The 15,441-nt window shown below is 43.9% G+C and overlaps 1 protein-coding gene across 1 annotated transcript in view; it reads right to left on the bottom strand.

Annotated features, from left to right (window-relative positions):
• Positions 1 to 15,003, bottom strand: part of Adam12 (ADAM metallopeptidase domain 12) — a 306,570-nt gene extending 291,567 nt beyond the window's left edge. The window contains exon 1 of the mRNA XM_005063360.4: positions 14,625 to 15,003. Within this exon, the coding sequence (XP_005063417.1) occupies positions 14,625 to 14,715 (91 nt within the window). The 5' untranslated portion in view covers positions 14,716 to 15,003. The remainder of the gene's footprint in view (positions 1 to 14,624) is intronic.
• Between the last annotated feature and the right edge of the window lie 438 nt (positions 15,004 to 15,441).

Genomic DNA, 15,441 nt, shown 5'->3' with positions numbered 1-15,441 from the left:
GCTGCCAAGGCCAAGACTGGCCTGCCAACAGGAGAGCAGCTGCCTGATTCTCCGACAAGCATTCTGCATACTGGAAGCTGAGACCCAGTGGCCCTGGAGAGCGTTCAGTTTCTTTTCAGCACATCCCTAGGATTCACGAGCTCTGCATGCCATGAGGTGGGAGCCTGTGTCTGGTTTTCAGAGCACTGTACCCCCTAACTCCTAGCCCAACTCTTGGATCACAGTATGCAGGAAGGAAATGTGTTGATTCACAAGGGGCCTTCTGGGTCTGAAAACATGATGCCTCCACAGAGAGCTTGCCACTGAAACACATACAAGTGCTAAATGTGACACCCACATTGGAGGACCCATATAACTGAACTTAAAAGGAAGGGGTGGTAATTAGAGGGAATCAAAGGAATTCTCAACAAAGACATTTTGACACTCTAACACCTCGGAAGCCAGGAGGTCCAGTGGATACTGGCCTAACTCCAGGGGTTTACTGACAGGAAATATGCATTGAATGTGTAGAATGATATCTAAGTCCCTTGAATAAAACCAGGGCCTGAGCCAGGGGTCTATCACAGGGTACATGTTTGCCTAGCATATCAGGCCCTGGTTCCCATTTCTGGCACCACAATCTCCCCATAAAAAAAAATCTAAACAGATTCTTGCAGGACCACCCTTGCCAAGATACCAGGACTATAAAAACACTGAATTTCTCAAGAAACCTAATCTCTTTGAAGTCACTTATTTTCACCCCCAAGTCCGGTATTAGGTCTTAGGTCCAAAGCAGGCTCCAAAACTGTCACTGCTGCTGACAATGCCCTGAATGACAGGTGTGGCTCAGCCCAGGCTGCACTCTGAGCTGGTAAATAGAAGGATTGCCACCTGAAGCCAGCATTGCTCAGAGACCTTATGAAGCAGGGTTCTGCTTATTTGGATCAGGATTTCTACTATTATCCACACCCTGTAGCCAGCTGCCCCCAGCAATGAGTGTCTAGTTTCTCACCAACACAAACAAGTGTGTGACAGATCAAAGTCCCTACACTAGTTCCCAGGCTGTTCTGGCCTGTATCCCGCCTCCCCTTCTCTAACTCCCAAGCTGTTCTAGCTCACAAGCCTCCCTTAAAACTGGCAAGGCTTTTCTAGTCTTTGCTGTCCTCTCTGCCCCTGGGGAGACAGCAATGGCCGTTTGATTTCCCCCAAACAGTAAACTTTTTTTTCTACCCCCAGAGTGGTCAGGTTCTGTGGTTTCACTGCACCCTTGCTTATACTAGGGACGCAGAACTTCAATCCTTTACCATGTAGGTGCAGAGAGCAAGCTTACGATAAATGTGTGGTATAAATGTTCCAAGTTGGAGAACGGTCTACAAGGAGGGGTACAGACAAGAGAACTCCCAAGCACTTGTCATGCATGAGCACACTCTGCTCTACAGGAAAGTTCCTGAATTGATACTATGGCCCCAAGTGCACAGAGATCCTATGGAAGAGGCAACTGAGAAAATAAAAGTAGAAGGTTCTGGAAGAGGTGATCCATGATAATAAAGAAAAACAAAATGTTTACTCTACACTCTTGAGATGATGGAACAATCTGGAAGGGACAACAATATAACCAAAGACATGAAAAAAATAAAAGGCAACTACAATGAATGGCAAACTAAAGAATATAACTTTGAAAAGTATCTAGCAAGTTTGAGGAACAAAACAAAGCTTTCACAAATGAAGATTTAAAGATAAGTGGGAAATGTAAAGTGAGTCAATAGATAGTTTAAACAGTAGCTTAGGCACAGCTAAAAGGAGAATTGGTAAGATGATGTGTAGTCTTGGAGACATTCCTTGGAAAAGGAGGCAATGAAATTTCAAGGCATAGGAAGAAACTGTGAACAGGGTTACTGACTAAAAAGGTCCAATGGCAATTAAGAGTCTCAAAGGAGGTCATAAAGGAAAGGGGCAATGGTTAATCATCTTCATAACTGACTGTATTCAAGAAGAGCAGGAAAGTCAGGCCTCATTGTACAGGTCTTAACCTCATCTACCTGGACAGTTGAAGTGGGGAGTGTGTGTCACAAGTTCAGTACCTGCCAGGGTTATGGAATACGTTCAAGGCCAGGTTGAACAACCTAATAGGACTTGGTCTCAGATTTTGGTAGTAAAACAAAGATGGCTTGGGATATAGTTAAGCAACTGCATTTGTGAATATGCTTAAGACCCTAGGTTCAATCCCCTGTTCCACCAAAAGACAAAGGAGGAGGAGACGTAGGCAGAGGAAAAGAGAGGGAGAGAAAGGGGAAGAGGAAGATGAGGAGGAAGAGATGAAGGTGGGTTGGAGGTGGTACTGACACAAGGCCAGACCCGATAAATAAAAGCTATTCCATTTCAGACATACACAAAAATAAACTCGTAGTGAATGACAATGGAACTGTAGTGTACACACACATAGAAACACATGGACAACAACGAAGAACTAATTTATCTAGAGAAAAAGACAGATTTGGGTGCAACAGATAACTATCACCCAAAAGAGACCTGAGCCATCTCGGGAGCATCTGGGCTACACCAGGGGGTCTCTATCTGCTCAAGTACTCTTAAGGGCTGCAGCATCTCTACAGCTCCAGCAATGTTTGGTGGATGCATTAGTTACTCGTGTTGCTGTGACAAAACTCCTGACAAAGGTGACTTAGGAGAGGGGTGACTATTTTGGCTCATAGCTTGAAGGTTCAGTTTGTCACATCAGAGAAGGTGTGGTGGTAGGTACATTTGAAGGTTATGAGGGTGCACAGCTGATGCAACTCACATCTCAGGAAGCATAGAGAGGTAAATCCTGGCACTCAGCAGGCTTTTTCTTTTTCTCCCTTCTATTCAACCACAGTTTCCAGCCTGTGGGAGGATATCATCCATTTCAGTTAGTCCTTTCTCCGTACTTAAACCTGTCTGGAAACACCCTCACTCATAGGTGGTTTCCCTAGGATGGTGGTTCTCAGCCTTCCTAATGCTGCAACACTTTAATACAGTTCTTCACATTGTGGTGAGCCCCAAACATAAAATGATTTTGTTGCTACTTCATTGCTGATCTCATCTAGTAAACAGAAAATACCTTTCAGTTATAAGTCAATAGCAAAGGTTAACATTTAGGAGAAATTATCTTTAAAATTCTCTTTTTCAGGTCAGAAAAGAAGGAAACATTCATAAACCAAACTTTTTTAAAAAATTGCTCAACAGGTAAAGGCACTCCCCTGAGTTTGCTCCTCTGACCCCACCCCACAGTAGGACAGAACTGACTTCAAAAGATGCCCCTTGACCTCCGTTTGTGTGTCCCAGCACACATGAGCCTTTAATAGTCCCCCTCTTTCTCACACACACACACAGTAATTTTAAAAATCATGTTTAAAAATAGATAAATGAGTGCTAGAGAGATGGCTCAGAGGTTAAAAGTAATGGCTGCTCTTCTAGTGGACCTGGTTACATGTCCAGCACTGATAGGGTGACTCACAACCATCTATAGCTTGAGATCCAGGGCATCTGATGCTCTCTTCTGGTCTTCAGGCATGCAAATAGTTCACAGACACATATGTAGGCAAGTCTCTCTCTCTCTCTCTCTCTCTCTCTCTCTCTCTCTCTCTCTCTCTCTCTCTCTTCTCCTCACTCTCTGACACACACACACATATACATTTAAATTTGGTGGAAAACAACTGGAGATATCTAATATCAACCTCTGGCCATCACATATCCATGCACATCTACACATATGAACACATGAGTGCGCACACACGCGCACACACACACACACATCTCACAGATGAATGAGTAGTTAGTTTTCCCAGCTCCCATCACAGACAGATTACTGTTGCAGTACAAAGAAACTTCCTTTTGCAACGGATAGTGTACTCAGAACCACCATTGGAGTTCCTGAGACCAAGAGACAATTGCTGCAGCATAGTGACCCAATGCTTAGCCATAGACAGACATCTACATCACCCCCTTCAAGGCTCAGGGAACACTGTGGAGAGTGCATCATAAAAACAATGTCAAGATTCCTGATAGGTTGACCAGGGTGTGCCCTATAGCCAAGAGCAGTTAGGTAACACAAATTGGGCTTCCTGAGTTGAGGAGGAGGGGTGCTCAAAGTTGGGTAGGTAAGGGAGGATCTAGGAGGAATTGGGGGAGGTGGATGAATATGATCAGACATATTATATGACATTCTCAAATCATTAATGACAATACTATTTTTAAAAGAAAAAGAAAGCAAAGGGAGCTCAGTGCTGGAGAAGAGGCTGAGTGTTGCACAGCAGCATCTTCCCAGTTGAAACGTTTGCTCCAAGAGGGGCTGGGCTCCTGAGACTTAAGAAGTGAAGAGAAGGTCACAAGTTTGAGAAAGTAGAAACTTAGAAGATTCTCAGAGGCCCCTCCTTAGCTTTGGAGCAGGAGTAGACAACTGGAAGAGGTTGCCTGTGGCCAAGAAAACTGAACCCCAGAAAGGAGACTTAGCTCTGAGAAGAGACTGGGGATGCTTAACCTGCAGGACTGAGGCTATAGCTCTCACTGGTGGGGTGAGTGGACTTTTCAGGGATGCGGCTGCTGGTTTGACTCATCCCTGATCTCATAAGTAGCCCCCATACTCCTGTTAGTAACCTCAATAATAACTCATTAGTCACCCCCTCCAAAAACGTGAAGGAAGCGAGGAAGCTATAAAATAATATCTACAATATGACTCCAATTCTCCTGTTCTGTCATAAAAACATAAAATGTTGGAACAGTGATTGTTTGGAAAGGAGTAAAAGAATTGTGCATAATTTTTTGCTTTATTTTTTCAGTTCATTTCTTAGATTTTCTGTAATCTTACTTGCTGTGTAATATGAATGAAGAAAAATAAACAATATGGAAAACTGAAAAAAGATATATAACAATAAGCTAGTCGGAGAAAATGTCTAAACAAAACTAGTCTGAGAATACCTTATAGTCATGAAAATGTCAGTTCAAAGATGAAAATATGTCACATCTAGCTTGTCAAAATGTAAAAGCTAGAAAATAGCAAATATGCCTAATTTTGTGTAATCAAATCTCTCCAAGTAGGAATTTTTTTCCCTTTGTGGAGCCAATTTGAAAAGCAATTTAACAAAGTATGTTAAAGTGGAAAATGAACATACTGTACAACTCAGCAATTCACTCATAATAGGTCCCCTAGTGCTCAGGCTTACACATAAAGAGACAGGACGAGGATCCACTACCTTGGTGTAAAACACTGAAGAAAGCAGGTATTTGTCAACAGAGGCGAGCAGAATTCACAGCCTAGCCATTCAACTAAAAAGAGTAAGCCAAGTACAAATGCCATCAAGAATAAAGCATAAAAACACATTGATGCTCAAAATCACAACAAAACAAAGTCCCAAAGGTTGCAAATGCCATCTGCAGTAAGGAGCCATTAATCTAGCATTTAAATGCAAAAACCCAAAAACAAACAAACAAACAAACAAAAAACACTAGACCGATTGGAGAAATGTATCCTTAAGACCCACCAGCTACTCAGAAAGGAAGAGGGTTGGCTGGGTGGGGCACCGATGTATGGCCACACACATATCTTTCACATTTTAGACCTTTAAGGCTTAGACATTCTGAATCATGTATGATAAAATCTAGGAAGAATACAGATGTGTGACTTAGTCTTGGTCCTTTGTTTAACTTCGAATTCTTTCTCAGTCATCATCTTCTTACTATACTAGATTATATTGAAATTGACTGAAGACTTATTTTAGCTTCAAATGTTGACTTGGTGATATGGTTTGAATATGTAACACTCTCATCCCTGTAGGCAGCGATGAAGTTCATGTGTTGGAACACTTAGGCTCCAGTCTTTGATATGTAACACTCTCATCCCTGTAGGCAGCGATGAAGTTCATGTGTTGGAACACTTAGGCTCCAGTCTTTGATATGGGTCCTATCTGGTAGACACAGGGTTGGAGGGACAAGCCTCAAGGGTCAAAGATCAACCTATCTCTTTGTTCCTCATTCATGAATATCTGATTTTCTTATATACATAAATTGTATGTATATATATGATGGTATAAACAATATTTTATATTTATATTTCATATTTTTGAGACAGGTTTCTCTACATAGCCTGGTTGTCCTGGATATTATTATGTAGACCAAGACAGTCTTGAACTCCGAGGTTTGCTTGCCTCTGCCTCCCAAGTATTGGTATTAAAGGCATGCGCCACCACCACCTGGCTTAAGATCTGATATTCTTTTGGTAAGGTTGCCATTTTTACTATGTTGATCCTATCTATCCAAGAGCATGGGAGATCTGTCCGTTTTCTGATATCTTCTTCAATTTCTTTCTTCAAAGACTTAAAGTTCTTGTCTAACAGGTATTTCACTTGTTTAGTTAGAATTACTCCCAAGATATTTTTATATTATTTGTGGCTATTATAAAGAGTGATGTTTCTCTTATTTCTTTCTCAGTCATTTATCATTTGTATATATGAAAACTATTTTTTAGTTAATCCTATATCTTGCCACATTCCTGAGGTGTTTATCAGCTGATGCAGTTCCTTGGTACAATTTTTGGGGTCACTTATGTATCCTATCATATCATCTGCAAATAGCCAAAGTTTGACTTCTTCCCTTCCACTTTGGATCTGGTTTTCTATACCCTAACTTCATTCTACCACACCTTCTTACATGAAGTTCCCTTTGAGCCATGAGCTGAAAACCCCTCCCCCTTCAAGTTGCTTCTGTGAAGCATTTTTGTCACAATGTCAAGAAAAGTAACTAGCATACTTGGTATATCTCATTTCAGGGAGTGTACTTGCTCTATTAACCAGAGAACAGCCTTTAAACCACAGACTGGCTGGAGAGAAGGCTCAGTTGTTAAAAGCAGAGGACCAGAGTTCAGTTCCCAGCACCCATATTGGGCAGCTCACATCACCTGTAACTACAGATCCATGGGATCTGATCCCCATTTCTGGCCTCTGAAGGCATCTGCATTCATATGTACATAACCTGCAAGCTCTCACACAAACACACAGATTCAAGTACTAAGGCATTTATTTACAAAAGAACATATTATAAAACAATTAAAAATTCGAGAGAGAAAGAGAGAGAGAGAGAAAAGAGAGAGAGAGAGAGAGAGAGAGAGAGAGAGAGAGAGAGAGAGAGAGAGAGAGAGAGAGAGAGAGAACTTAAATCTTCTCCTGACTTGAATGCCAAGCGACATAAGAAAGTTTTGGGTTTGAATGCTGAATGGCACTTAGCATACTCTACTCAGGGAGGCATTCACAGGGACACTAGCATATGTAGGGGCCATCTAAAAGGCTATGGAGACCAAAACATCAGTAAGAAGCAGGCAGAAGGTCAAGGTACTGAAGGAGGCTGCCCAATTTTTAAAACAGTTGCAGGAACCTGGGCTCTTAAGGTATATGGCCTTGGAATGACGTAAAAGCTTAAAGGATATAAAAAAATATCAATATGAGGCTGAATTATTCAGCTTCTCCTCCTCATCTGTCAATTGAAGACAAGGTATATTGGGCATTAAATAAATTCTAAGGAAACAGGATGAAAAATGACTTGCAGGAAGTAGGACGGTTGAAGCAGTGGTCTGTCCAAAAGCACGAGACTGAAGCACACATTTGAATTGGAAAGTAGCGTATCTGACCCGCATTACCAAGTCTTTTAAAATCAGAAGGATTTCCAATCTCACTGCCATGAGCATTGTATTATGCCAAAGATAGAGTGCACAGATTACAGAATGTTTATCATGGCTGGGGTATGGCCTATTTTTCCTGATGAGATAGCATGGAGATGGCCTTGCCTCTGTCCCCTTCAGGCACCATCTGAAGCCTCTGTGTCCTCTGCTGTGGAAAGAGGGACAAGCTGCAGGATTCTCTCACCGGCGCTGTGTGAGGTCTTGGCATGGTGCCTCCCTCCAATGCCCCGGTATAAAAACTCTAGGTTTGGTCAAATACTAACTGTATATACAGAATGACACAGATACACAGAGTACAAAACATTCTATCAAGATTGTGTCCACCTCACCTCTCAGTTCTGATATCCAGAGATATTTTAACCCTGCTGTGTGGGGTACAGGCTAAGTTGTGGGACTGTATGAGGTGCAGGCTGAGGGTTGTGGGTCTGTGTGGGGTATGCTGAAGGTTGTGAGGCCAAGTGAGATGCAGACTGAGGGTGTGGGGTACCTATGTGTCTCAAAACACATATGCAGAAACACTTATCACATCTCTCGTTGGAAATCAGAGACATAGGAGGGGAACAACAGAGCTTTTAAAAGGCTCCTAGAATACACTCTGATATAAAAAAGTTTTTTTCCAACTGTCACAAGCTCATTACAGCACCATGTAGGGCAGGAAGAAATCTACTTAGCTTCTTTAAATGATGGAGCTTCATCCTTGAAAATATTTTGGGTGCAATTTCCACAGCTGCAACATTTGTCTAATTAGGTATATGCTGACTTTGAGTTTTCATAGATTTTTGAAAAGAAAGTTTTAAAACATTTTAAAATGGATTTAGTGTTTGTTTCCACAAGGAAGGAAGAAAAGGAGCCAAATGACAGTGGGGGTGGGGGGGAATATCGACTGTGGCAATAAAGGCATGGCTGGCTCCTAGCTGGGTGCGGCACAGTCACAGGTGCTTCCCCAAGCTCCCTCTTGAAACTACAGCGAAACAATGGTTATCCTACCAACAACAATAACCAGAAGGAATGAGGAATAACAAGAGCCAGAGGGGGCAGTGACGCTCTAGGAGATGTGCAGCTCTGGGCAGAGCTCGGGGATAAAGGTGTGCTGTGTGGGTCCTGTCCGGTGGTGGTTTGAATGAAAAGCATCCCCATAGTCTTAGGCATTTGGCCCCCAGTTGGTGGAGCTATTCTGTAGGCTTAGGAAGTGTGGCCTTGCTGGTGGGTGTATGTTACTGGGGGTGAGATTTGAGAGTTCAAAGACTGTCACCATTTCTAATTTGCTGCCTCTGCCTTACTTTTGCAGTTCAAGATGTGAGCCTCCAGATTCCTGATCACGCCACCATGCCTTGTGCCTTTGTTCCACCATCACAGGCTCTAATCCCCTGGGACTATAAGCCCCAATAAATCATTTTTTCTATAAGTTGCTTTGGCCATGGTGTTCTGTCATAGCAATCGGAAAGTAAGCAATGCACATCAGGAGCACCACTCCAGAGGGAAAGGAAGAGGGGGCAGAGGAGAGGGGAGGGAGAGAGGGAGAGGGAGCAAGCCCAACCTCCCTGGAGAATATGAAAGCCATTAGAAGCAAGAAGGATATTTAAAGCCCTGGAAGGGGCCCTGCGCACCTCTCAGGGAAGAATGGACCTGGAAAATGAGAATTGGAAGCTCCAAGTCTCTTGTGAAGGCAGCATGCCTCCCCAATCCCAGGGCACAGGGATGCATAAAGGAGACACAGCAACACAGAACTTCTGAGCCTGAGAGCATTCTCAGCTTCACCTAGAGGATGAGATCCTAGAGAGGAAAGGTCACAGAGTACTGAATTAAAAACAGAAACATCAAGTAGAAACAAAAGAGACATGAGAGCATGGCATCTTCTTTAACACTGTACTGCTACATTCCAAGGTCTTGTAGCCAGACTAAAGCCTCCATCAGGAGATAGGGGGTTATTTATTTATTTATTGAAAATAAAAAATGCAAAAAATAAAAAGTTATCATCTGAGAAAGCACATAGAACTTCCAGTCAGCAGAAGCCCATTATTAAATGGGAACAGTGAACCTAAACTCAAATGTTTGAAGAAAGTCAGAGATTCTTCCAAAGGGAGAAGAGAAGAATCTCAAAATTCACAGTGACCCTGGGGTTAACAAAGAGTGTCTACCAACCAGTAATGCATTCAGAGCTAACAGAAACCTCGTACAAATGACAAGAAGATGTGGTCATTATCATAAAATGAAGGCAATTTATGCAACAAGAACTACTCTTGGAGATCAGATGGCAGTAAACATCTTTTAATTGAATGGGACATAGGGGACACTAGAAAATACAGTTAAAGAACTACTTGCTCCCAAATAGAATCAAGTGAAGAGATAGAAAATGATAAGGAAGAAAATGAAACAGCCAAAGAAATAACGTGAGAAAGCAAAGTAGAACTTCCTAACACAAAATTTCAATCTGACAGTCATGCTGAGTTCCCAGTGTGGTTATAGAAAAGAACACCAATTAAGCACACCACACAGAACGTAAAAATTACAGTTAGAAAGTAAAGATAGTAAAAGGAAACATGTTTAAAAGATGAACAATAAACATGCTATTAATTTCTCATGTTCTCAAGTGGTAGTGGGCATAGAGACAAAAAAGAAATTTCTTATTGACTACCAAGGACATATGACTTCTACCAAACTAGTAATCAAGGATGAATGAAGAACACACACAAAGAAAAGACTGGAATGTTGGTCATACCTTGCATGTATATATAGACATATGCATATACATAATATGTAATGTATCATATTCATATACACAAATGAATATGTATGTGTGTGTGAGAGAGAGAGACAGAGAGAGAGATAGAGACAGAGAAAAAGAGAGAGAGCACACATCTGTATGGGGAAGAAATGTGCTCAACTTCTTTAAATTATTTCACCTCATTTCTTTTTTAAAAATAAAATTTGTTTCCACAAGGAAGGAACAGAAGCCAAATATCAGTAGAAGGAAGAAAATGCTAGTATGTCAAATGTGGCAATAATTTTATACATGTAAACACACATTTTTTAGAAATGCCTGTGGGCACAGCCACACATACCATCTCTTCGAGTCCTGTGCAATGCACAATGTCCTTGGTTATAAACTGACAGTGAAAGTTGTGGATCTACTAAAAGGTTTATAAAAATATTATTTTCCTGAAAGAGAAAGAGAGGGAATGGTAGGTCTTCACCTTTTGCCTCTTTTGCTCTATTGCTGCCTAGAATTGGGGAAGGAGAACAAGAAGTACAGCAGCCAGCAGGAGACCAAAAGGCAGTAAGTGTAAGTACAGAAGTCAGCATCTTAGAATAGCAGATACAAGGAACATGCAATGCCTCTGGTTGTATCACTGGCCTGTGACACCTGTAAAATCACTCCTATACTGTTCACTTCATGGTGGCTTTCTATATAAGAAAAAAGAACAAAAAACTGCTGCAATCATGATTTTCATTATTTGCAACTAAAAGCAGCCATCACACATTCACAAGCTACTAAAGAACTATCTTGGGCTGGAGAGATGGCTCAACAGTTAAGAGCACTGGCTGTTCTTCCAGAGGACTCAGGTTCAATTACCAGCACCTACCCAGCAGCTCACAAACATCTGTAGACTACAGTTCCAAGGGATCTGGTGCCCTCTTCTGGATTCTACAGACACCACATGAAGCAAGCACATAGTGCAGATATACATGAAAGCAACATACCTATACATACAAAATATTTTTCAAAGTGTATACCACCCAAATACTCTTCCTGGAAGGTGTAATTTTAAAAAAAAAAAGGAAGAAAAAATTATGTGCTCGGAAAATAAGTGAAGCAATATGGGAAGGATGTATGAGAACTTCCCAGGTTCTTGGTTAATGAGAGGCCTGGAGCAATTGCTGGATCATGTTCCTAAAACATAACAAGTTCATGGGGCTGAGGAGATAGCTCAATTTGAAAATTGTTTGCTGTGCTACCATGAGGACTTGAGCTTAACTACTAAAATCCACATGAAAGTCTGGTTTGATGGTGCACACTTGTAATCCCCTAAGAGGCAGTGATGGATAGATTCTAGGGCTTACTGGTCAACCAGCCACACTACTTGATGCAGTTTAGCTAGTGAGAGACAGTGTTCAAAAAAAAAGGTGAGTGATACCTGAGGACTGACACTGGAGGCTGTGTTCTGTCCTCTACATGTACCCACAGACATAAACTCTCATACACATACATGAACATGAAAATAATAGGAGGGATTGAATGTGTTTAATGCAAACACATGAAGCACTTACTCATGTTGGCAGAAGAGAGGAATCATTACCTGTTGAGGGCTAAGCATATCCTGAATTTGACCGTAACCTCATTCATTACCCTGAGTTCCAGCACAGCTCAGCACAAACATGCCTAAAACAGAATCCAAGGAAAGGCAACTCACATGATCTGATTCAGGATGGACTGTTGTAATGAGTCTTTCTCTGTCGCATCAGCCAGCTCCCAAATATTGACACAAAGACTTCTTTATTAGTTATGAAAGCTTGACCTATAACTTAGGCTTGTTCCTAACTAGCTCTTATAACTTATATATAGCTTGCTTTAATCTATGTTCTATCATGTGGCATTATCTCTCTTCCATCATCTACCTCCTATTTCCTTTCTGTGTCTCCTGGCATCTCTCTCCTTGCTTCTATTCCTCCTCTCCTTTTCTCTTTGCCTAGAAGTCCCACCTAACCTCTTCCTGCCTAGCTATTGACCATTCAACTCTTTATGAAACCAATCAGAGGCACCTTGGCAAAGACACATCTTCACAGTGTACAAAAAGATTATTCCACATTAGACTGTACTAACACTGGCAACAGTGTTGGGGAGCATACCCCATGTGAGGACAAGAGGAACAGCAAGCCTACAACTCAAGAACTGCTATAATGAAAGTAAGCTTCTACAGAGGATGACAACAGCATGGATGGAAAGGTATACTAAAATGGAAGGAGCTGGGGAGATGAGAATACACCCTCATAGTTGGTGGCTTATGTTGTGAAAGGGAGTCTCTGGGGTGACATGTCAGCATGAGGCACCAGGACAATGCAACAGATATCATTATTGCAGTGAAGAAGATTGCTGGGAGTGAAGGGTTTGGGGTCTAGGACATGTTTTGGACATGTTTAGGCTGAGCTGTGCTCGAACTCAGGGTAATGAACGAGACTACAGGCAAACTCAGGATATGCTCAATCCTCAACAAGTAATGATTCCTCCCTTCTGCCAACATGAATAAATGTTTCATGTGTTTGCATTTTAAATGTCTTCAGTGACATGATTTGGGTCATGGACTGAGATTTGATCCTGAGACTCCAAGTATAAACACACCATGAACTTGGAATATCAAACCACAATACTTAAGCCACTAAATTGTGTTGGCCTTACTGCTTTGCCAAAGCTCTCTCTCTCCCAAAACAGGGAGGGTTCTGTCTACCAAAGCTGCAGCCATGAAGTAATAAATGCTCCCCCAAATAATTTCCCACTATTAGCTTTATTTAATAAACATTTGCCTTTAAAAAATATCAGCTGTGCTCAGACTTATGTTTAATGTGTGTGAAGTATGTGCCAAGTTCAGGACCACCTCAGGCTTACTTTGAAACTTAGTTACATGTTTACATGCTGTAAAACCTTCAAAGGAATCAGTTTGTCCAAAACTCTTTCAAAACCACCTTTGACTGAGGTTTTCACCTTTAGGTCCCAGAGTTCCTGAATAGTCTTCAGTGTTGTTGCCTTTCTCACTGATATTACGTTGATGTGTGCAATCTTTTAATTTAATCACCAGTTTGCCAGGTTGGTCTATATTGCTGTGTAGATATTTATGGGAGCTGGGATTTAGTCACATTATGGCAGAAGTGCTAGAGTGGAGGGTAACAGTGACAGCTGAGAAATAAAACGTTTCATGTTGGAAACAGTGCTGAAAACTAAATGCCTGTTACATAGAATCACAGAAATCTAAGAGTCTGAGGCCAAGGCGAATTATTCATTGGTGAACAGCGCCCCTAGCGGCAGAAGGAGCCAGCAGCAATGGGGACGAGGAAAGCTCCCGAATTTTAAGAAGGCACCTGCTGTGAGTTCTCATTATGCAAACAGGATCCACAGGTGCCCAGGCTTTAAGGAGATTCAACTCAGGGGGAAAAAAGTTTTGTAAAAAGAAAAAAAAAAGCCTTTAATGGATGCACTTTCGTCTAACTCCGAAGAGGGGTCTCGATCTACACGAGGTCTTGATGTAAGCAATTATTTATCACCAAGGATGAGCAAGAGGGAAGAAAATGTTCTGTTAAAGTTTGATCGCTACTGACAATTAGGAAGTGAAGCGGGAGATCGATAAGTGCTGACATAGGCAAGGAAGTCAATTAAAACAAAACAACAGCAAAAAGAGTAAAGAGCGTTGCAGGTACACCTGTGTGTGTGTGTGTGTGTGTGTGTGTGTGTGTGTGTGTGTGTGTGTGTGTGTGTGTGTGTGCGTGGCAGGGGGTGGGGGTCATCTGCGCGGCCACCGTGCGTCCCCCAGCCGTGTCAAGGCGGTGGTGGGAAGGAAACCTCGTCGGGGTGGGGTGGGGGTTGACTCTGAACCCGGGTGGAGTCGTTAACCCACGGAATCAGTAAAATGACCCCACGCACACCCTCTCAGGCGACACGTGTAACTGTCAAGACACTGAGAGAGCCTTAGGAGTAAATGTCACTCCAACAGGGGAGGCTAGCTGCTTCAAGGTCCGGAGCCAAATGTCCTCTCCACGCACACATCCCCAACCTCCCAGGTGGGCACCTGGCAGGGGACGGGTGTCAAGGCGCTGCAAGCGCGAGCCGGGGGTTCCGCAGATGCGCCCCAGTGCGTCTCCTCTCCCTGTGGCTGTGGCACGCTGAGAACCCAGGTTGGCTCGAGGTGGCAGGGAGGGGACGCGCGGGCAGCCGCCTGTACGGGTGACTTACCTCGGGCCGCATGGGGCGCCAGCAGGGCCCCGGCCAGGGCCAGCAGGAGGGCGCGGGCGGGGGGCGCGCGCCGCGGCGGGCGCTCTGCCATTGTCGCCGGCCTGGCGTGCAGCTGCTTCGGGGGCCCAGCAGCCAGCGCCGCAGCATCCCACGCGGGCGCAGAGCCGGGGGACGTCCTACTGCCCTGAGTCTGCCGCGACCCCCTCGTGCAACGCCCCGACCGCGGAGCAGAGAGTCTAGCCTTTCATTTTTCAAAAAAAAACTTTCTCCCCTCCCCGTGTGTGTGCGTGCGCGCGCGCGCTACTCTGGCACGAGCCGCCCTTGACCGTTGCAATAAATGAGCAGCCTGTCCGAGTTGGCGCCGGGGACCAGCGATCTGAGGGCGGGCCTGTGCAATGGATCCGCGGCCAGCAGTCGCCGGTCTCATTACTACGGAACAAATTAGCGTCTCCCCCGCACCCCGCCCGCCTGAGGCATCCCGCGGGTCCTAGAGACCGCTCTGGGTTCCCCGCCCGCCTCGGTTCCGCCCACTCCCGGGGACGGCTGGATGCAGGATGCACCGGGACACCGAGTGCGGGCCGCTCGCGTAGACTCTGCTCCGCGGCGGCGACGGCTCGGGAGCATACACTTCCCAGCCTCAAGATGATGTGGCCTTGGGGCCCTGGGCGCCGGCAGCCAAGAGCACACGCGGCGGCGGGGTCCAGCTTTCCAGACTGAGGCTGGAAAGGATGACTGGGCTGCTAGCTGCTGGCTAGCCGGGAATACGCAGGGCGCGAGGAACGGGTCTGGGGTTATGGTGCACAGGCAGTCAGGCTCT

Source organism: Mesocricetus auratus, unplaced genomic scaffold, assembly GCF_017639785.1.
Source record: "Mesocricetus auratus isolate SY011 unplaced genomic scaffold, BCM_Maur_2.0 Super-Scaffold_4256, whole genome shotgun sequence".
Classification (NCBI taxonomy): Eukaryota; Metazoa; Chordata; class Mammalia; order Rodentia; family Cricetidae; genus Mesocricetus; species Mesocricetus auratus.
This window is presented reverse-complemented; position numbering and strand designations above follow the sequence as displayed.